At 43.3% G+C, this 21,333-nt stretch overlaps 2 protein-coding genes across 6 annotated transcripts in view; one reads left to right on the plus strand and one right to left on the minus strand.

Annotated features, from left to right (window-relative positions):
- Positions 1-4,735: 4,735 nt before the first annotated feature.
- On the minus strand, positions 4,736-20,804 carry TNFAIP3 (TNF alpha induced protein 3). 4 transcript variants are annotated; one of them, XM_050787357.1, is made up of 9 exons: positions 20,452-20,804; positions 16,524-16,833; positions 13,029-13,219; positions 12,218-12,365; positions 11,887-12,057; positions 10,807-10,987; positions 8,687-9,606; positions 7,786-7,967; positions 4,736-7,005 (listed from the first exon to the last, which is right to left on the minus strand). In XM_050787357.1, the coding sequence occupies exons 2-9, from the start codon at positions 16,816-16,818 to the stop codon at positions 6,721-6,723; spliced, it is 2,373 nt and encodes a 790-aa protein (XP_050643314.1). In that variant the 5' UTR covers positions 16,819-16,833; positions 20,452-20,804; the 3' UTR covers positions 4,736-6,720. The 4 variants fall into 4 exon arrangements, with proteins under 4 accessions (XP_050643314.1, XP_050643317.1, XP_050643316.1 ...); XM_050787360.1 differs by lacking the exon at positions 20,452-20,804 and adding an exon at positions 17,130-18,640; XM_050787359.1 differs by lacking the exon at positions 20,452-20,804 and adding an exon at positions 17,112-18,640.
- LOC126952615 (zinc finger protein ENSP00000375192-like) overlaps positions 19,757-21,333 on the plus strand; it is a 60,141-nt gene continuing 58,564 nt past the window's right edge. For both annotated transcript variants that reach the window (XM_050787429.1, XM_050787430.1), the window contains exon 1: positions 19,757-20,352. In XM_050787429.1, the coding sequence (XP_050643386.1) occupies positions 20,090-20,352 (263 nt within the window). In that variant the 5' untranslated portion in view covers positions 19,757-20,089. The remainder of the gene's footprint in view (positions 20,353-21,333) is intronic.

Raw genomic sequence — 21,333 nt, forward strand, 5'->3', positions numbered from 1 at the left:
TATACACTAATAATAGACAAACAGAGAGCCAAATCATAAGTGAACTCCTATTCACAGTTGCTATAAAGAGAATAAAATACCTAGGAATACAACTTACAAGGGATGTGAAGGACCTCTTCAAGGAGAACTACAAACCACTGCTCAAGGAAATCAGAGAGGACACAAACAAATGGAAAAACATTTCATGCTCATGGATAGAAAGAATCAATATTGTGAAAATGGCCATACTGCCCAAAGTAATTTATAGATTCAGTGCTATCCCCATTAAACTACCATTGACTTTCTTCACAGAATTAGAAAAAACTACTTTAAATTTCACATGGAACCAAAAACTAGCCCATATAGCCAAGATAATCCTAAGCAAAAACAGAAAAGCTGGAGTCATCAGGCTACCTGACTTCAAACTGTACTACAAGGCTGCAGTAACCAAAACAGCGTGGTACTGGTACCAAAACAGATATATAGACCAATGGAGCAGAACAGAGGTCTCAGAAATAACACCGCACATCTACAACCATCTGATCTTTGACAAACCTGACAAAAACAAGCAATGGGGAAAGGATTCCCTATTTAATAAATGGTGCTGGTAAAACTGGCATCCATATGCCGAAGCTGAACCCCTTCCTTACACCTTATACAAAAATTAACTCAAGATGGATTAAAGACTTAACTGTAAGACCTAAAACCATAAAAACCCTAGAAGAAAACCTAGGCAATACCATTGAGGACATAGGCATGGGCAAAGACTTTGTGACTAAAACACCAAAAGCAATGGCAACAAAAGCCAAAATTCACAAGTGGGATCTAACTAAATTAAAGTTTCTGCACAGCAAAAGAAACTACCATCAGAGTGAACAGGCAACCTACAGAATGGGAGAAAATTTTTGCAATCTACTCATCTGACAAGGGGCTAATATCCAGAACCTACAAAGAACTCAAACAAATTTACAAGAAAAAAACAAACAACCCCATCAAAAAGTGGGCAAAGGATATGAACAGACATTTCTCCAAAGAAGACCTTTATGCGGCCAACAAACATATGAGAAAGAGCTCATCATCACTGGTCACTAGAGAAATGCAAATCAAAACCACAATGAGATACCATCTCATGCCAGTTACAATGGCGATCATTAAAATGTCAGGAAACGCCGGGCATGGTGGTTCACGCTTGTATTCCCAGCACTTTGGGAGGCCCAGGCTGGTGGATCACAAGCTCAAGAGTTCAAGATCAGCCGGCCAATATGGTGAAACCCCGTCTCTACTAAAAATACAAAAGTTAGCCAGGCGTGGTGGCGGGTGCCTGTAGTGCCAGCTACTCGGGAGGCTGAAGCAGGAGAATTGCCTGAACCCTGGAAGGTGGAGGTTGCAGTGAGCTGAGATCACACCACTGCATTCCAGCCTGGGTGACAGAGTGAGACTCCGTCTCAAAAAAACCAAAAAACAAACAAAAAAACCAGGAAACAACACATGCTGGAGAGGATGTGGAGAAATAGGAACACTTTTACACTGTTGGTAGGAGTGTAAATTAGTTCAATCATTGTGGAAGACAGTGTGGTGATTCCTCAAGGATCTAGAACCAGAAATATGACTTGACCCAGTAATCCCATTACTGAGTATATACACAAAGGATTATAAATCATTCTACTATAAAGACACATGCACACGTATGATGTATGTTTATTGCAGCACTATTCACAATAGCAAAGGCTTGGAACCAACCCAAATGCCCATCAATGATAGACTGGATAAAGAAAATGTGGCACATACATACCATGGAATACTATGTAGCCATAAAAAAGATGAGTTCATGTCCTTTCCAAAGACATGGACGAAGCTGGAAACCATCATTCTCAGCAAACTAACACAGGAACAGAAAACCAAACACTGCATGTTCTCACTTATAAGTGGGAGTTGAACAATGAGAATACATGGACACAGGGAGGGGAACATCATACACTGGGGCCTATTGGGGCTTGAGAGGTAGAAGAGGGATAGCATTAGGAGAAATACCTAATGTAGATGACAGGTTGATGGATGCAGCAAACCACCATGGCACGTGTATACTTATGTAACAAACCTGCACGTTCTACACATGTATCCCAGAACTTAAAGTATAATAAAAAAAAATTTTAAAAAGACTCTGCCTCAAAAATAAATACATAAATAAATAAATAAAAAAGAGCCATATAACTCATTGCAGCCTTAAGCAGTCCTCCCACCTCAGCCTCCTGAGTAACTGGAACTAAGGTGCCTGTTCACTCTTACTGCTATCTAATAATCCATTGTATGAATATACATCACAATGTATTTCTCTTTTCTCCTGTTAATGAACATTTGGATCATTTGAAGTTTGGAGCTGTTACGAATATTGCTGAGATGAACATTTTACTACCATTTTTTGGTGAACATATGTATGTATTTCTGTTTTATGGGTGTATAGCTAGGAGTAGAGTGTATACCACTGAGTGTATACCTAGGATTGGAATTTTTGGATCATAAGGTAGGTATATGTCCTAATAAATATTGCCAAACATTAAAAAAAGAAAAACAAAAAGAGCCTTAATAAACGAAAGCAATAAGACTTTGTCTTGTATGGTAGATAAACTGAGAAATTAGAATACATACTTGGAATTTGGATATTAAAGAAGAAAATAATTTAGCTGGCTCTGATAATGGTGGTTATGTTAAAAGGACATATTCTGATGAATTGGAGATGCACACTGAAATATTTATGGGTATGAAGACACAATATCTGGGATTTGCTTTCAAGGAGTTCAGGAAAAACAAAAAAGAGGATGTGATAGATGAAACAAATTGGGCAGAATGTTGGTAATTATTGAAACTGGAGGATGGCTATAGAGTGGCTCTTTTTTTTAAATTTATTTTTTATTATTATTATACTTTAAGTTCTAGGGTACATGTGCATAATGTGCAGGTTTGTTACATATGTATACTTATGCCATGTTGCTCTGCTGCACCCATCAACTCGTCAGCACCCATCAACTCGTCATTTACATCAGGTGTAACTCCCAATGCAATCCTTCACCCCTCCCCCCTCCCCATGATAGGCCCTGGTGTGTGATGTTCCCCTTCCCGAGTCCAAGTGATCTCATTGTTCAGTTCCCACCTATGAGTGAGAACATGCGGTGTTTGGTTTTCTGTTTTTGTGATAGTTTGCTAAGAATGATGGTTTCCAGCTGCATCCATGTCCCTACAAAGGACACAAACTCATCCTTTTTTATGGCTGCATAGTATTCCATGGTGTATATGTGCCACATTTTCTTAATCCAGTCTGTCACTGATGGACATTTGGGTTGATTCCAAGTCTTTGCTATTGTGAATAGTGCCGCAATAAACATACGTGTGCATGTGTCTTTATAGCAGCATGGTTTATAACCCTTCCTCTTTGCAGATGACATGATTGTATATTTAGAAAACCCCATTGTCTCAGCCCAAAGTCTCCTTAAGCTGATAAGCAACTTCAGCAAAGTCTCAGGATACAAAATTAATGTGCAAAAATCACAAGCATTCTTATACACCAGTAACAGACAAACAGAGAGCCAAATCAGGAATGAACTTCCATTCACAATTGCTTCAAAGAGAATCAAATACCTAGGAATCCAACTTACAAGGGATGTAAAGGACCTCTTCAAGGAGAACTACAAACCACTGCTCATTGAAATAAAAGAGGACACAAACAAATGGAAGAACATACCATGCTCATGGATAGGAAGAATCAATATCGTGAAAATGGCCATACTGCCCAAGGTAATTTATAGATTCAATGCCATCCCCATCAAGCTACCAATGAGTTTCTTCACAGAATTGGAAAAAACTGCTTTAAAGTTCATATGGAACCAAAAAAGAGCCCGCATCTCCAAGACAATCCTAAGTCAAAAGAACAAAGCTGGAGGCATCACGCTACCTGACTTCAAACTATACTACAAGGCTACAGTAACCAAAACAGCATGGTACTGGTACCAAAACAGAGATACAGACCAATGGAACAGAACCACGTCCTCAGAAATAATACCACACATCTAGAGTGGCTCTTTATAGTACTTGTCACTTTTTCATTAAAGTTTTCTACTTTAAAAGTTAAAATTTTAAAAAATGATTATAAATATATTTTTAAAGTGTGATTCTAAAATCTGACTGATCATCCGAATCACCTGAGGAGCTTAAAAAAATAGATTCTGGGAGCTGCACAGTCCTGCGGAATCAGTTGTCTGCGAGTCCATTTGTACTGGATGGGAGGTGGGGATGAAGGCTTGCACATGGAGGAATGTGTTATTTTTTAATTTCCTAGTTCTGGCAGCCAGCACGGCCATGCTGCCTCCTCTGCTTTGTCTGACCCAGGAGATCTTACATCAGTCTTCCTTCCTCCCTGCCTTCTTCTCTCTTTCCTGTCTTTCCTCCTCCTCCCTGTTGTTTTCTCTTTCTTCACTTTATGAAAGTTTAGGGCAGGAAACTTAGAAGGGCCACAGGGTCCTAGCATCCCTTTCCTCTTCCCATCAGAGGAAAAGTGTCCTCATTGTCAAGCGGGGCCTTGTGCTTGAGGACCGGGCCTGGACCTCATACAGTTATTATTTATGAAAAGCTGCCTTGCTACCATGGATGAGAGATGTGTGCATTGCTCAGGTGTGCCTCAAAATAAAGCTGCTTAGGAAGCACAGTCTTAATATCCGAGCCTTTCTTTTTCTTTCAGCATTCATCAATTGAAAACATCACAATCTGTTCTTAAATAATTTATTTTTTAATGTTGACTCTTGTGAAAAGTTACATTTATTTAGAAATACTTGAAGAAATCCAACAAAGAATAGGTGGCTTTCTATTAGGGACAATTAAATGTGCAAATTTCAAATACTTTTTATAATAAGTATAAATAATTCAATTTTTTCACATTAAGAATGGAGATAATGATCAACACAAAATATTAACGTATCAACTTTAAGAGAATTAGATGAAAACACCGAAGTTTATTTGATATCTTTGGAAAGAAATTATAAAGATTTGTCTGGGAAAAAACTTAGGGAGCTCTAAGGGGAAAGCATGTCTAATAATATGAGTAAAGGCTGTGTAGAGTTATAGAGCACATATATTTTCAGGTCATAAGCACAGACCCCCAAAATGACAGCCTTTATCTCAGGGGAAAATACGTTTCCCCTCTTTTTTTTTTCTAGAGCAAATATGACAGCAACCACAAAGCACACAGAGAAACTGTAAGCTAGCAACAGAAAGAGATTTCCTCATACTCATGGTTACTGGCTTTTGCTGTCCGAATACCAGGGTACCATGGGATGCAAGGGACTTCCCAGCCCCCCAGGACACAGTGTTAACACAGAAAATAAAACCATCACAAAAGGCCGTATCTTTCCCTGTGACCATCCCCAATCTCATCCCTGCTCCTTCCCTATCTCTATCTCATCTCCAAGGAGGTAGGACACTCAGAGGCATTAACAGAATACAGAGGATGGTTTTTTACTACATAGCTGGAGTTTCATAAGGAGAAGCACAAAACTTTGATGAATATATATACCTTGGATGCAATTCCTTCTTTCCCGGGGAGGCAAGCAAAGTGTACCCAAGAGGCCAATTTACCCGCTGTGGTCAGGAACTTGCCCACAACCTGACTCAAAGCAAATATGTTCTCTCAAGAGGACACTGCAGCGTTTTCCCCAGAGCTGAAGAAATATCTTCACTTAAATAATCTCGAAGTTTGTAATAAAATAAATAAAGTGAATTACACAAACAGGACTAGAGCTCCCTTTAAAAAGGCAGCTGGTTGAGTTTATGCAAGCAGTGTATATACAAGCTCATGCCCCAACAACAACCAGAAAACAGGTTATTATTATTTAGCCCTCCTATTATACTTCTAGGGCAGCATTTCAATATAATTTAAAAAAAAATCCCTCATACATAATGTAAGGGTATACTATAAATGTACACACTTTTACTCCTCAGTTCAAGCTTACTTCTTTAGAAGTAAAGACAGTAATAACCCAAAGAGTTACACGTCTTCCCACTAAAATATTCTTTTAAAAGGTGCATATTGTAAAGAGCAGCTTGTTTTTCTGTCAACGTGAACATGTTCAGTCTCAGCAGCCTCAGAATCACAGTCCATGGATGGTTCTGCATTTCTGCCGGGTCCTCAGGAAAGCACCCGGGCAGGTAGGGAAAAAACCATGAACTACAAACACTCTCTGAATACGTCCATTTTCCCTGAGCTTCCTTGAGCTTCTTGCAGAGGGCCTCGCTGCCATGAGGATCTGGCTTCACATCTCTGAGAGATGCTAGGGGAGGGGAGGTAGAATGGCTCTGGCTTCTCCAACCCACCCAACTGCGTGTCTTTTCCCTTCTCAGCCAAGATGATGAAGCAGTCCTGACGGGCAGGGTGCAGGCGCCTCGGCCAGTCCCCGCACACCTTCCAAGTCCAAAGAAGTTCCTGGCCTCTTGCTTGGTAGGAGAGGAGGAACCTTGGGCTGAATCTGACATCATCCCTTGCCAGTTACAAGCTTTGCTTTCTAAGGCCACCTGGGAACACTCCCTGGTTACCAAACCTGAGCATCGTGGGCACCACAAAGAGCTTATCTTTCCTCTCCTGCTCAGACACCCTCGAGCCCACTGTTGCAGTGGCAGCTGAGGGTTCAGAGGATAGCACCATGATGACTGACAGCTCGAGGCCCCACTTCTTGCAGGAGGTGACCCGCCTGTTTCCGGTTAGCCATACATCTGCTTGAACTGAAAGCACTCGTTGCAGTAGCCGTTGCACTTGGCATTGCCAAAGTGATCACAGGCGGGGGCCCGGCAGCGCTGCTTGGGGGGGTCTTCGGGGGCAGGCTCACCCCGGTGGGCCCCGGGGCCCATCCTCGGGTTGGGATGCTGGCACTCCATGCAGAGCTCCTCGCTGCGGCAGGCCAGGATGTTCTTGCAGGAGGCCCGGGCGCACTTGGGCCTTGAGGTGCTCTGTGTGGTTCGAGGCACATCTCTGCGCTGGCTCGATCTCTGAGTGGAAAGAACAGACGGATCATTAAAAAGTCAGGAAACTATTGCTCACATTTCTTAGGGACAGCACAGTGAAATCTCATTGGATAGTGTGGAGTCTACAAAGAGCTTTACCTGCCTGAGCAAGGGAACAGGAGAGCACCGCAGTCTATGAGCCAGAGCTCTTGAAGGATGTTTCCTTCCAATCTCAAGGAAAGCTGACTTGGCCCCCAGGGAGGCTGAGGAAAACCGTCAAGCCTAAGTTGGCCTGCAAACTTTCCCTGGCTCTCTTCTGTTCGGACCAATAACCACTGTTCTTAGATAGCTTCTCTACCATTATGTGAACAACAGGCGACACACCTGTATCTGTCAAAGCTGGCTTTTCTGATGTACCATTAAGCGCAGGCCCCCGGCAAGCTCTGTCTGTTCGCTCCTTGTGATAAACGATTATTTAAGAAGGGCTGCTTTTTAGATGTCTGTGCTTCTCTTACAAATCAAAGAAGCCTCTGATCACGGTCTGGCTTTCTGGGGGCTGGAAGAAGTTTTATGCAATGGCTGTGTTTCTTTGTTTTTAAAATAAATTCAAAAGTATTCTTGGAGCATGAAAATCGGTGGCAGCATTTCGGACCTGGGGAGCCACAGTGACATGGACATTCCCCTTCAGGTTCTGAACTAATCCTTTATCATGAGGGGACAGAACCTGGCAGAGACGAAAGCCTGCTTGTCACTGTCGGAAGCCAACGCTCCAGCAAAAAGCACCGGACACACGGGAGGGAGGGAAAACTCCTCAAAATGTCTCACCAGTTGCTCTTCTGTCCTTTTGGCCTCATGAAATCTCTGATTCTGAGCTTCAATGAAACACTTCTGGCAGTATCCTTCAAACATGGTGCTTCCAAGGGTGCCGCACTCCCTCCCCAGGCAGGGAATGGTGTTCTGGAACCTGGAGGCTGTGGGACTGGCTTTCCCTGAGGCAGCGACCAAATCTACATGAGAGTGGATGCTAGTTAGTACCACATAGGGGTCACCCCACAGATACAGAGATGCTGACATTAGAGAAATAAATGGGTTCCAAATACAGATTAGGCCAGCCTTAAATATATAGAAATATATATATGTACATATTTAAGTATATAAATTCAGCAAAAGAAATAATAACAACACTATTATGGAAACATCTTTGGCTTTACCAATCTCTCATTTTGAACTTGAAGCACTGATTGGTCACAGGAACAGGGCAAAGAGCAGGCATTACCTGGTCACCCTTCTTTCAAACGAGAGATTTCCAAAACCACATCTGTTTCCTTACAGTGTCAAGAGAGACTTCCTTCTCTCCAGTTACTACTCTTCAGATTTTAAGATTGTTCTATTATATCTAAGTTGCAAAAGAAGTCTAGTTTAAGACTGTCTTAGATACGCCAGACCTGAACGGTCAAGTAAAAGCAAATCCCATGAGCTCTGTCTACAGGGCACTCTGGTTTTTGGAATGTGATATTAGGAGCTGCTACAACCACGCAGTGCCTTTTGCCTCCATGGGCAGCTGGCAGGGCCACCGTGGCTGTCCCATGCACAAGCCAGTAGAAAAGCACGGTAGGTCCTGACCACTCTGCCTGACTGCCCACACGGGATTTTTTCCTTAAAGGTCAGGAACAAAACCTCTTCTGGACAGTAGCTGCTATGTTAGGAAGTCAACCATTTCACTCACGTTTGTTTTCTCTGTACTCGATGAAACACAGTGTGCAAAAGCCCTTGTTTTCTGGAGTCCCAAAATACATGCAGCCAGCTTTTCTGCACTTGCTGGTCCCCGTCCTGTCCCCCGGAGTCCGTGCAGCTTGAGACAGGCAGCCAGCGGGGGCGTCATTTCCAGCTCTGTGGCAAGAATGCGGGGAGGGACTCCGGACGAGCTGTGAGGGATCTGACTTGGAACGCTGGTGACAGGAGGGAGGGAGGCTGGTGCTGAGGCTGGAGGAGGCCTCTGCTGTAGTCCTTTTGAAGCAAGTACTGCAGATCCCATTAAATGTCCTGGTGACATCCTGGAGGCAGGCTTGGCACTTCCCGGGATCCAAGTGCCTTGTGTGGTCTGCGGCGTGGCTGGCGTGAAGTTGCCGGGCGTTGTGGCAACGTTCACAAAATCCGTTGTGCTGCACATTCAGTGTGAAGGGGCAGCCGGGGCTCCTGCACTTCATGGCAGTGGTCTCACTGAACAGAAAAGGGCTGGGTGCTGTCGGTGGAGCAGAATGAGGCCCCCCAGTGGGCTCCTCGGGGTTCCACGCCAAGGGCTCATAGGCTTCTCCCCGAGAGGCCCCGAGCGCCATGCCAGGGAGCCCCTCGGGGCCCGGCTTGGAGTTCAGCTTTGGGAGTTTGTTTTGATTCTTTTGCCGCCTCTCTGAGCACTCATGGCATAAAGGCTGGGTGTTCACAGACATGAAGAAGGGGCAGTTGGGCGTTTCACATTTTACATCCATGAGAGAAAGCTGGGGCAGGGAAGATTCCATGGGATTCTGGGCATGCATCTCGCTCCTCCCCTGCTCGCTGTTTTCCTGCCATTTCTTGTACTCATGCTGAACAAGCTCAAAGTAATCATCTACCAGATTGATTTCTTTTGGTAAGTTAGCTTCATCCAACCTGAAGACCAAAAAGAAAAAATATGTATGAGACTACACAAAATCACACACAAGATTTTACATCATTAGCCTACAGAACAAAGTTTTAGAATATGGATTATGGCAAGAATTGCAGAACCATTAACTGAAACGCAGGCCTGTGATGAAGAGCTCACACTTTTCACGTAACATGATCTGACACATTTCCCAACACGTTCTAGAGTCAAGAATGATGTCAGTTAGTTTGCTAAGACTTCCTTATTTTTAAAATCACAGTTTCATTTAATCAATCTTGGTCCATCCAAAAATTATAGATAGTTTTAAAACAAGGGCTAAAAAAAAAAAAAAAAAAAAAAAAAAAATCAGCTGACTCTTTAATTTCTCAGAGATCAAGTTTTGAGTAAAACATCACTCAGGCCATTCGTTTGGGACTAGTCTACTTTATAGCACAAACTACTTTGGAACCTCAGGTTGGGTATTTTGCTATTACTAACTTTAAACTTGTGTCTGGTCTCCACCAGCATTAGCAGCCATGAGTAACTAAGATGCAGACACACTCAAAGGCACTTGCCTATTTACTGTTGACTCTGTAATTTGCTAATCTCCACGTTGAGAGACAGATTCTCTTACGGCCTCCTTGTCATCTCTTGTGCATCTCAAGTGCTCAGAAACAGGCATCTCTTTAACATAAAGCCAACGTTTAAAGACCAGATACCTGCACAATGGGCATTCTGGGGCTTTCCTCCCATTCCATGTGGCAGAATCATGAGCTGCAACAGGAACAATTCTACAGCCCCAGCTATGTCTGATGTGCCTGTTCTTACCAAGAAGCCAAGAGAGAAAGCTTTTTGTTTCCAAGTGTTTTCACTTGCTAGTCTTTTTAATACGTACCAGAGTAATTAAAATACAAAAACAAAAAACAACAACTATCCTTGATGTAAATGCACTTTGAAAACCCATAATTCTGCAATTCTGGCTTTTGGGATCCAGATATCTAGGAAACTCAATATGGATAAATGACTTATTTCGATTTGAAACCCAAGTTAGTACGGCCTTACAGAATCCTCTCTAACCATGCACAAGGCTCTGAATTTGTTTCCCACTGGCAGAAACTGGCCACAAATCACTCTACTGTTGAGCTTCAGGGTGGCAGCAACTCAGGTGGCTGAGGTTAAAGACAGTTACAGATGACACAGGAGAGAGCTGAACATAAACTGCTTACTTTGCGGCATTGATGAGATGAGTTGTGCCATGGTCCCAGCCTTGGACAGGGATTTCTATCACCATTAAGTACTCTTTTAAGAGCTTCTCCTTCATCTCATTTTCAGGATCTGTCAAAAAGTGAACTTTCAAGTCTTCAAATCTTCCTCGGTCTCTGTTAACAAGTGGAACAGCTCGGATTTCTGAGGGAAAAAAAATAACACATAAGTAAAATCGTATTCTACTAAACAAGGCCATAGGTAAGTAGATCGCATTTTGAAAGTGTGTAAAATATATAATTTACAGAATAGAAAACTATTCTCAGCCACAGTTAAACCCAAAAGGGAAAACAGAATGTGCTACAATCTAATATAAAAATGCACTGTTTCCAGGAAACTCACAGAATATTAACCAGCCTGGAGGGGGTGGATCTTATTGGTTGAAGTCCCAGGCTTTAGAATCAGACTGACCTGAGTTTGAATCCTGGCTTTTGTCAAGTTGTGTGGCATTAGGCAGGTCAGTTGACCTCTCTAAGCTTTAACTGTCTAATCTGTAAAATAAGGCTACCAAGGCCTACATCTGACAAGAATGCTAAGAGGATAAAAATGCAATAAAATAATATATCCAAAGCACAGTGCTTATTCCACATGAAGCTATTAAAATAACAGCCAACAGGCCAGGCACGGTGGCTCATGCCTGTAACTTTGAGAGGCCAAAGCGGGAGACTGCTTGTCCCCAAGGGGTTGAGGCTGCAATGAGCCATGATTGTGCCACTGCACTCCAGCCTGAACAACAGAGGGAAACCCTGTTTCAAAAAGAAATAAAAAAGCTAACCTGACAGGCATTTACTTGCTCCATAACAGGCACTGTGTGCCTTAATTTATCATGTATGAAAGTACTTTCCAAGTCATATTCAAAAAGATATGAGGGTATTATGAGTTATTGCTATTGCATTACTCTTACTAACCAAGCAAGTCACAGAACAATGCATTTAAATAAAAATAAGATACTTAAATAAAATAAGATTATTTCAATAAGAAGCAAAAAAACCCCTGATGTTTCAGTGTCTAGTTACAAATCTGAATTAATGCAGTTTTCTCACCAGGCCCACTGTCCTTCAGGGTCACCAAGGGTACAAAATGATGGCTGTCATAGCCGAGAACAATGGGGTATCTGTAGCATTCCTGGGCAGGCCAATGGAGAGGCAAGTAAATTCCACCCACTTTCAAAGGGGCGAAATTGGAACCTGATTCCAAACTTCTTAGCATTTTGTCTGTTCAAAGAAAGAGAAAGAAAAATGAGACCCTTAGGTGACTTTCACCAAATTCCATTTCACTCTGTTACCTGAACTTTGGCAGTGTGGTTTTCTCGACGAGCCAAGCCATAAAGCTGAAAGCATTTAAGTACAGATATGTGATCTATAGGCATCTCACCTGAAATGACAATGATTGGCCTTCTGAGGATGTTGCAAAGGACAAATATGTGTATTTCTTCCAGTGAGTTGTACTGAAGTCCACTTCGGGCCATGGGTGTGTCTGTGGAAGCCATTTTGATAAGGTTGTCCCATTCATCATTCCAGTTCTAAGGGGAGGGGGGTGAAAGAAAGGAAAAAAAAAGCTTGAATGTACCCTGTACTCCCTGTACTAAAAAGTCATTCTGACATCACTCTACAATTATTCATTTATATAACTCAGCTTATTTTTCCCCTTTCATGAAACTATCATTCAAATGATCACCCTTTTTTCCCCATTTCCATTTTCTTCCTTTACTTTTTTCCACTACAAGGCAAACTCAAAAGTTGGGGAGGACGGGACAGCACCTGCTTTAAAAAAAAAAATCCCTGATGAGGTATCACATTGCAGCCCCTTATCCAAATGTTCACAAAAATTCCAAACTTGTGACTGAGGATGGTGAGGCACGTGTCTTAATCTTATTGGCTGGCTCAGCAAAGCTAAGGGCAATCAAACCGAAAAACAACAAAACACCAGTGGAAAAGGCCATGATCAAAAGACTTGCTGCTACAGGGAACAGATGCACAGCTGGGAATCTGCTAACCAAAAACAGGGCAAGAGCCTTGGGTGAGTCCCACTGGAGGTTTCTGGTGTTTTCCATTGAGTATGCTTCGCTTAGACAAATTCATGTGACCTAGTCCATCAGATGCTACCAGAGGGCAGGGACTCGTCCAGGGGTACCCTATGCCCACCATGGAGCTCTGTCAGTAGATAATTACGGGGAAAAACATACCCGAGTATCATAGCAAAGCCCCGTTTCAACAAATTCCTGAGATTTGAGAGACTCCAGTTGCCAGCGGAATTTAAAGTTGCGTGTGTCTGTTTCCTTGAGCGTGCTGAACAGCGCCTTCCTCAGTACCAGGTCTGTGTCCTGAACGCCCCACATGTACTGAGAAGTGGCATGCATGAGGCAATTGCCATCACCTGAGGACAGAAAGGAAAAGAGAAGGAGTCAAGTTATCTGCATGGAAGGCCCAACAAAAGTTTCAGAATAAACCAGCCCTACTGCTATTCTAGTGGACTGAATGGTTTAATTTGGTTTAATTTCCTAGTCAAGGGCAAACTGATATTTCATAAGATGATGACAGCTTTAAGGAAAAAACAGTTCTTTTTATTCTTCTTTTTAATGAATGACACCAACTGCAGAGGAGCCAGGGGACCTTGGTTCTAGCTTAACTCTGCTCCTACCTAGTTCAGGTGACCTGGGGGAAATTCCTTGAGCTCTCTGGGCATTTTTCCTGTTTGTGAAATGAGGGCAGTGAGTGACGGTCTCTAAAGCCCCATTCCTTCCTACCATCCCCTGATCTGCCGGTGAAGGCACTGGCATGGCTGCTCTCTAATTCTAAGGAAGCGCACACAAGGCTGCACGCACAAACCAGGAAGCAGGCATGGCTTGCTAGACAGGGATGGTCTGGCTGTGACTCAATGGCAAATGACTTGACCATTCCACTTTAGCCTTTGGGCCCTGGGAGTTTCCTCTCCTGGTGTGTAAAGTGGCGTTGACAACACTGAATTACCTATGGCCTGCTAGTCCGGCTCTCAAAAATGCCTTATGCAAACCTGCTTGTTAGTAACTGTAAAGTACAAAAGTTAAAAAGCACCTGGGTGTCTAAATTTGAAAATAATTCGGTGTTTAAGGCTGACATTTTGAGAAAAAAACAAAAAACAAAAACCAAGTTTAATTGTATGCCATTAATTTGTGACATTTCCAGTTTAAAACTCACAATTCAATGGGCTGCATTTTTTTTCAACCCCCAAACAATAAATCTTTTGGGGGAATGTTTAAAACAAAAAACGTTAACTCCTTAATCTCCTTTGGCAAGTGCAAAATAATTTTTATAAAGAAAAGTTAAACTGTTTCTTATATTACTCTATAAGTAGGGCAATAAAGTTATTTGAAATTTTATCAAATTGTAATTATAGTCAAACTGTAAAGAAACCAAAAAACCTCAAATATATATCCACAGCCAGTATTCCTTCAATTTATACATTTAGAAAAACTAGCTAAGTATTCAAACAAATGAACAAAAAAGATCACCCAAGCCTTGTGTCTTGGCAGACGTGTAGCAATGATTGCATTCTGTTGAAATTTCCCCTTTGCAAAATCTAGAGCAAAGATAAGGCTTTTTTTCTTCTTGTGCTTACTTTCAGTTCTTTATTGAGATGCACCAGTATAAAATTCCCTAAGTAACATCTGGAATTCCCCAGTGCTAAGTTATTTGACTAGCAATTGAGCAACAGCTATTGTACTTTTTGTTCTGGTGTGTAGACATTTAAACTGCGAAGTGCACCCTGGACTTTCCAAGTGGGTGTGGTCAGGGTGAGCTGGAATAGGGCTACTCATTATACAAGTGAAATCGCTGCAGCCAATAGACGCTGGAATTTTTCACATGAAGTTTCAATTTTATGCCACCTACTCCCTTCCTCATTCACCACAGTCTCATATCCTCAAATGCAAACTTGTGAATCACCCCCTCCCCAAACAGATATTGCCTTTGAAGAACCCTCCTATCAAGGGAAGGATTAATTTTTTTTAAAAGGTGCTAATCAAAATCAAATTTAAAAAGTCATTTGTTTTCCTCCCCTCCCTAAATATCTTTTCTTCGTTTTTTAGAATCTTAAGGAGTTTTCTTGAAAGTGAAGAAACAAAAGGATTCTGAGTCCAAAAATGATTTCCCAGAAAATGTTACACAAATACACCTGCTTTTGTAGTTTTATTTCTAGTGTGGCTCCTTGTTGATTTAAATGACATGTTTGCAAAATAAGTGTTTCCTATTTATATTCCTTTTTTTTTTCTAGTGGAAATAGAGCATTTCCTTTCTTAAGGAAATAAAGCAAAAAGTCAGTTAATTCTCTTAATAAGGTTTTCCCCTTTCTACCACATTTTTAATTCAGCAGAATCTTTGTTTCTAACTCCCCCAGAGTTGACTCCATCTCTTTTTGGTAACAAATGGGAGAGGATTAAAACCACAAATTGTCAGGCACATAAACCCCGTGATGATGACTTCACATAATTACCTACCTCTATGTATCACTTAATTTAATGCCAAGAACAATGCAGACAGTAGCTATCCCCAGTTTTCTTTCTATGTATGTTTCTAAGAATCAGTATTTCATAAGTCTAGGCAAGATGTTGGGGTAATGTACAAGAGTCCCCAGAATCAAAATTTAAAAACCCATGTCCACTAATCACTCTAAGTTACCCAAGTCAAAAAAAGCCAAAGTTAATGTACCAATGAAGTTAATTAAGTTAGTGTTCTTATCGTAATCATTGTCAACAAGGATTTTCTTCCCTTGGACATATTATTTCTATTAGGATGGCTTGGGACTGTCACAGATATAAGGACCTGAGATTCCTGCTCTTATGTAGACTATGAGCATTTAATTGATCTTGTACAGTCTACTTGCTTATTGTCATAACTATCCACATCCATAGAGTAGAATTTTGTGCCTGCATGGAGCAGTATGCTCTGACATTCCTGTTAATGCACATATTCTTACCCAAGGGAAATGATTAAAAAACAAAACAGTAAAGCTTGGAATAGGAAATAGCTACTAGTGGTAAAGGCCATTGGCAGAACAGCACAGACAGGAAGGAATTCAGTGACTAAGAACCCCTAAAAATAATGAAGGTGAAGTCTAAAATTCATGCTAAAAATTTCAGCTATCTATTTCACCTTGCAGGGCATAGGCAATAGAACCTAGGTCAGAGAGGAGGAGGAGACAAACGAAGTTCTTCATGTCTTCAACAGCCATTCACTGGTTAACTCATAAAATGCTACCAATTCAAGAAGTGTAAGAACATCACAAGCATTTTCTAATGACAGTGGGAAACAAATGTACTACCAGTTTTCACACCATGCTTTCCTTTTGAACTTAAAGGCTTGTAACATTTCCATTACGGGCCAGTGAAGGGTATTTTACAGATGATTAAACATTTGCAAGAATGAGAAACAAATTGCCTAATCGGGGTATGGTGTTTACAAATGCATTCTCCAAGCCTCAATGTGCTCTGCAATATACGCAATCAGAAAATATCCTTAATAAATAGATTCACAAAACAAGTCTGCTATTATCACATGCCCCGAATAGAGATTCTATACTAAGGTCTCAATACTAAATCTCAAGACTGATTTGAGCTTGGGCTTGTGCTAGTAAAGCTTGAATGGGGACCCAGCAGGCGGGAGCTATCACCCAGGCAAAAGAAGCACAACAGATCAAGTTTTACCGTTCGTTTTCAGCGCCACAAGCTTCCTGACTTCTCGACACCAGTTGAGTTTCTTCTGGCTTTCCAGGGAAGCCTGGATGTTTTTGTCGATGAGGGCTTTGTGGATGATCTCCCGAAACTGAGGACAAAACTGGCAAGTTCTGAACATTTCCAGTGTGTATCGGTGCATGGTTTTAAAATGATGAATGATCCCATTAGTAGGTTTAAAAATATCTTCTGGAGTTCTCTCCCGTATCTTCACAGCTTTCCGCATATTGCTCAAATACAAAGCCTGAGGAAGGACTTGTTCAGCCATTGTGCTCTCCAACACCTGAAAAGGAAAGGAAAAAAAGCCATTCCATTAGCCTAACTTTAATACGACTCCTATATAGCTGCCTGCAGGAAACCCCAGTGTTTGATCTTGTCATTACCCTGATCTGTAGGCAAAAGATCTTAGCACCTCTACTCCCGGGATACTAGCTGGCCCCAGAGATTAACTCACACTGGACTGTTTTAAGTTACATCACTTGAAAAGATTAGCCTAAACAGGAGAAGGAAGGCAGAGAGTGGGTACTGAGGAGGAGGGGAATAACCCGTGTTTTCAGTAACTTTTGTCAGGGAGCCAACCCTGTCTGTCAGCAACAGGTACTGCTCCTCAAAACCAGCTTAAGCTCCTGTTTCATTCTGAGGCCACGCTGAACAGCGCTGGATTTGGGGAGTACCGGACGCCAGTTAAGGGCTCAACATAGCCCTGACAAGTCTGTAGCTCCTCCCCTCAGACCACCACCAGGCAATCCTACTCTTGGGCCAAATCTTGAGTTATCACTCCCTCCCTATGCTGGAAGGACAGTAAAATACTTTATGAAAAATCTTGCAATTTTATGCTGTCACTTAGGCTGCTGGCTGGTGTTTCCTCTTTATTCCCAAAGAGAAGTATTTATAAAGTGTGTATTCATAAAGTTTATTCTAATGTTTATAAAGAGTTAAAACCGAATGTTTTCTAATCAATAAAAAAGCCCGTTTCCACCAAGATACTTTGTAATTTTAAGAGCAGTCAGCATTCCTTCAGAACCTCCCAATAGGACTTCATATCAGAATAAGAAACAGACTAACAATAGGCTAGGCATGGTGGCTCACGCCTTTAATCCTGGCACTTTGGGAGGTCTAGGTGGGAGGATCACTTGAGCTCATGAATTTGAGATTAGGCTGGGCAACATAGTGAGACCCAGGTCTCTACGAAAACAAAAAATGAAAAACCACAAAATAATAATAGAACAATAAATTCTATACTTCTAAGAACAGATATTGGAGCTCAATCATTTTAACTCAACTGCCAATGAAATTTTATCATCACCCTCCAGGTACCAACACAGGGGCATGTCTGCCTGGCTTTTCACCCTGAAATCTTTAAGCATAATCAACTAGTAGAAGGAATGAAAGTCTAGAAGCAGACAAAGAAAGAAGTTTCCACCAGGAAGCCACTCTGGCAAATGAAGGAGGAAAGGCGGCAAAGACCAGCATCTACAACCCATGCCAACAGTGCAGGATGATGCAAATTTACATGATGTGGGATCTCTCCAGTATGGAACAGTGTAAAAAGCCAACTCTGATTCACTAGCCCTTAGTAGGGTGTCTGGTCACAATTCCTAATTTCCAAGAAGATGAAGAAGTTTTCAGAGCACAAAGACATTCCCTAGGAAATTTCACAGTGATTGTTAATTCCATTCCTGCCGCATCCTATTTGCCAGGGCAACTCTCCAGTTAATAAAAATGTTAAACCTATGGAAGAGGGAGGAGAAGAAATCTAGATTTTAGGGTAGCTACTCCTGCGTGGGTCTAGACTCTCTTAACACCATTAATAAGGTGGTCTAAATTCTTGTGGCCCACTCACAGGGGAGAGGTTGGACTAGATGACCCATGGTTTCTCCTGAGGAGTTTTCTGGTGATAGTTTTAGATTAGGATTCTTAATCTGATTGCTGGGAAAGGCATAGTGGGAGTCATTCTCTGGATCAGATGGTGCTCTCTTTTGATGTCAGACGTCCTCTACAGGTGGAATTGGGCAAAACCATAACAGGACAAAAATAACACATACACCTTTCCTTTGTGGCACAGCAAAAGTCTCTCTCACGATATCATCCATCCATCCATCCATCCACCCACCCACCCACCCATCCACCCAACAAGCACTACCTGACCACTACTGAAGGCCAATCACCATGCTTGATGATGGGATTAAAAGTCAAAGATGACCTTATTCCCTTCCTTGAAATCACACTACCAACTTAGTCTGCAGCTAAGGCAATGGAGTTACAGGTACTGCTCAGATCCCACAGCCATTCAGGGGCGAAGTTTTGCCTAGGAGCCAGGTCTTTCAATACCTGCCCCTTGCAATCCCACAACACCAAACCTGTGGCTACAGTGCCTGCCACAATCAGATGGAAAGAGATGGGCAATAGGAAGATTTTAAACAAATGAGGTGTTATCTCTTTTTGCTTGTCTGACCCTTTTTTCTCTTCTGAATCTAAAGATTTTTCACCAAAGATCTAAAATAGTGAGAGCTGTAAACCATACGCAAGACATGCAAATGTCAATATTGGATACCCCAGTGTGATCTCATTGGTAGGTTTAGCCTTGCACAGCCTGTAAAACTGCCTCCTTAGAAATCAAAACCCACTGTCCAAGTTTCCAGTTCTTGGATCTCTCTACACTTAAGATTAAAGAATAAATGTTTCAGATACATTATAAAGTGGCAAACAATGCAATATTACCCTTAACTTTTTTTTTTTCTTAACATTTGTTACCTCACTGTCTTATTTAAAGGTAATTTCTCAACTTTTGTCACTAGGATTCTACAGAACTTCTCCATTGCTCAAACTCTTCTCCCCCTTGTTTTATTTTTCCACTCTGGGCAGATATTTTTGTCTGCGTTGTGGAAATTGATGAATTATTTATCAACAAATACCTCATCCAAATTTGGGGATGTGCCTATCAAAAATAGTACTAAGAATTGAAAAAAAAAAAAAAATCAAAGCAGCACCTTAAACAATGAGAATGAAGCATTCATTGGCTGCTCAATAATCCAGTACATTAAGGTTGCGGGTCCAGAAGCCCCTTTAATTAACAATGGTTCCACCAAAATGCTGCCCTGAGACACTTGACCAGACTGGCTTTCCAAGGCAAGAAGATCTGAGGCGAGGAGAACTGAAAACAAAGCGGGTTCAAAAAGAGTTAAGCTCCTTCCTTACTTAATGCCACTGTTTTCCTGAGAGGCCAGGTGGCAGGATGTGGGACGACTCCGGCTGACAAAGACAGTCTAACCGTGGGGTAGGGGCTGGAGCAGGCGCCAGCGACCCATGTCTACATGCATACTTCTCTTACACTGCTGCAGCTGGAAAAGCTAGACCCTGCGCCAGGACCCCAGCCCTGTGCACGGACCCCTGAGCGTCTGGGAAGCTGTCTCTGGGACTGAAGCCCCCCACCTCCGCCGGGCTGGCGGCCACTGCGGTACCCTACTCCCCGTCGGGCTGGCCCTGCACAATTTGGGAAAAAGCCGCAGCGCTTCTGCAAGGTCTACGTGGCCAGGAGCATGCAACGCTTGGCTTCCAAAAAGACACGAAAGGAGCAAAGCATCAACGACCACCCGATCAGAGGGCCCGAGGGGCGCCTCTTCACCAGTCAGCTGCAGCTTAAGTTCCGTGCATTATCCGAAAGGAACAGCTGGCTGGAGGTATCCAGGGCTGTCACTCCAACCTCTGAAGCGGTGACCTCAACTCCCAGCACTTCAAAACCCAGACAGAAACAAACGTCCAACAAACTCCCACTCCAGGAGCGCTGCAAAACCAACGCCAGGTAGACGGAGCCAGCCCGGGGGTCGCTGCCCAACATGCATCCGCAGCCCTTGGCTGCGGTGAGCCCGAGGCAGACGGCACTGGGAGGCGCAGTGGTTACCTCTCCGGGCCCCGCGATCCTTTCGCAAAGTCCCAAGTCCGGGTCAAAGCAGGAGCGCCCAGCAGGCGGAGGTCGGGGCCGGGACCGGGCGGAGGCGACGCTCCATGGACGCCCGGGGTCGGGCTCGCTCGCTGGCAGGGTCGGCCGGGGGTGTGATCTCTCTTGGCGGCCGCTATCGCCGCTCCGCCCCCGCGGGCTCCAAGTTCGCTTGGCCCGCCACGAAGACTGCAGACTGCGCAGTCTGCTTTTCCCCGTTTCAGTTGTATGCGGGTCTAGGCCCGGGGATTTCCACGGTACTTTCCAAAGTCACGTGACTCTCTGGGTAGGGCTGCGAATTGCGTCCCGCCGGCCGCCAGAGGGCGCAGGGGGCGAGGGGCTTTCGCGGCCTCCGCGCCCCGACCCGCCCCCTTTCCCTGCCCCGCCCCGCTGCCTCGCCCCGCCCAGTCCCCGCGGGCCCAGGGAGAAACTCCCTCGCCCCGCCCCGGGGTGTCCCCGCGTGAGTCACCTGGGCATTTCGGAAGCTGGGGTCACGTCACATCCATGTGGAAATCGCGGTGATGGGAACTGGAAATGAAATAGGTTCTTTTTCGCAGTTGTTTTTCTGCAGAAAATCATCAACTGTGGAGAAGAAGAAGGGAAATAAGAAAAAAAGAAAACCCTAAAAACCACCCTGGCGTCCGGGCCCGCAGGCCTCGGGCTGGCTCTGAAAAGTTTGGGCTGTGCACGTGATAAGCGCGTAGGCGGGAGCCCCAGACAGGACCCGGGCGGGAATTTCGAGAAAAAGCAGCAGTGACAGCCTTTGGTCCCCATCTCCATTGTTCCTGCCAGCTCTGGACCCCAGGCTGCATGAGACGTAGGTCCCAGGGAACACCCGACCCCGTG

This window comes from Macaca thibetana, chromosome 4, assembly GCF_024542745.1.
Source record: "Macaca thibetana thibetana isolate TM-01 chromosome 4, ASM2454274v1, whole genome shotgun sequence".
Lineage (NCBI taxonomy): Eukaryota > Metazoa > Chordata > Mammalia > Primates > Cercopithecidae > Macaca > Macaca thibetana.

What these genes read in the sequence shown, in the direction of transcription:
- TNFAIP3 (XM_050787357.1), bottom strand. Translation starts at nt 16,818, where the DNA reads ATGGCTGAACAAGTCCTTCCTCAGGCTTTGTATTTGAGCAATATGCGG. An exon ending in CCTGAAGGACAGTGGGCCTG is followed by an intron (nt 10,988 to 11,886) that starts GTGAGAAAACTG and finishes TTTTTCCCTCAG; the next exon opens with AAATCCGAGCTGTTCCACTT. An exon ending in CGAGTACAGAGAAAACAAAC is followed by an intron (nt 7,968 to 8,686) that starts GTGAGTGAAATG and finishes ACTCTCATGTAG; the next exon opens with ATTTGGTCGCTGCCTCAGGG.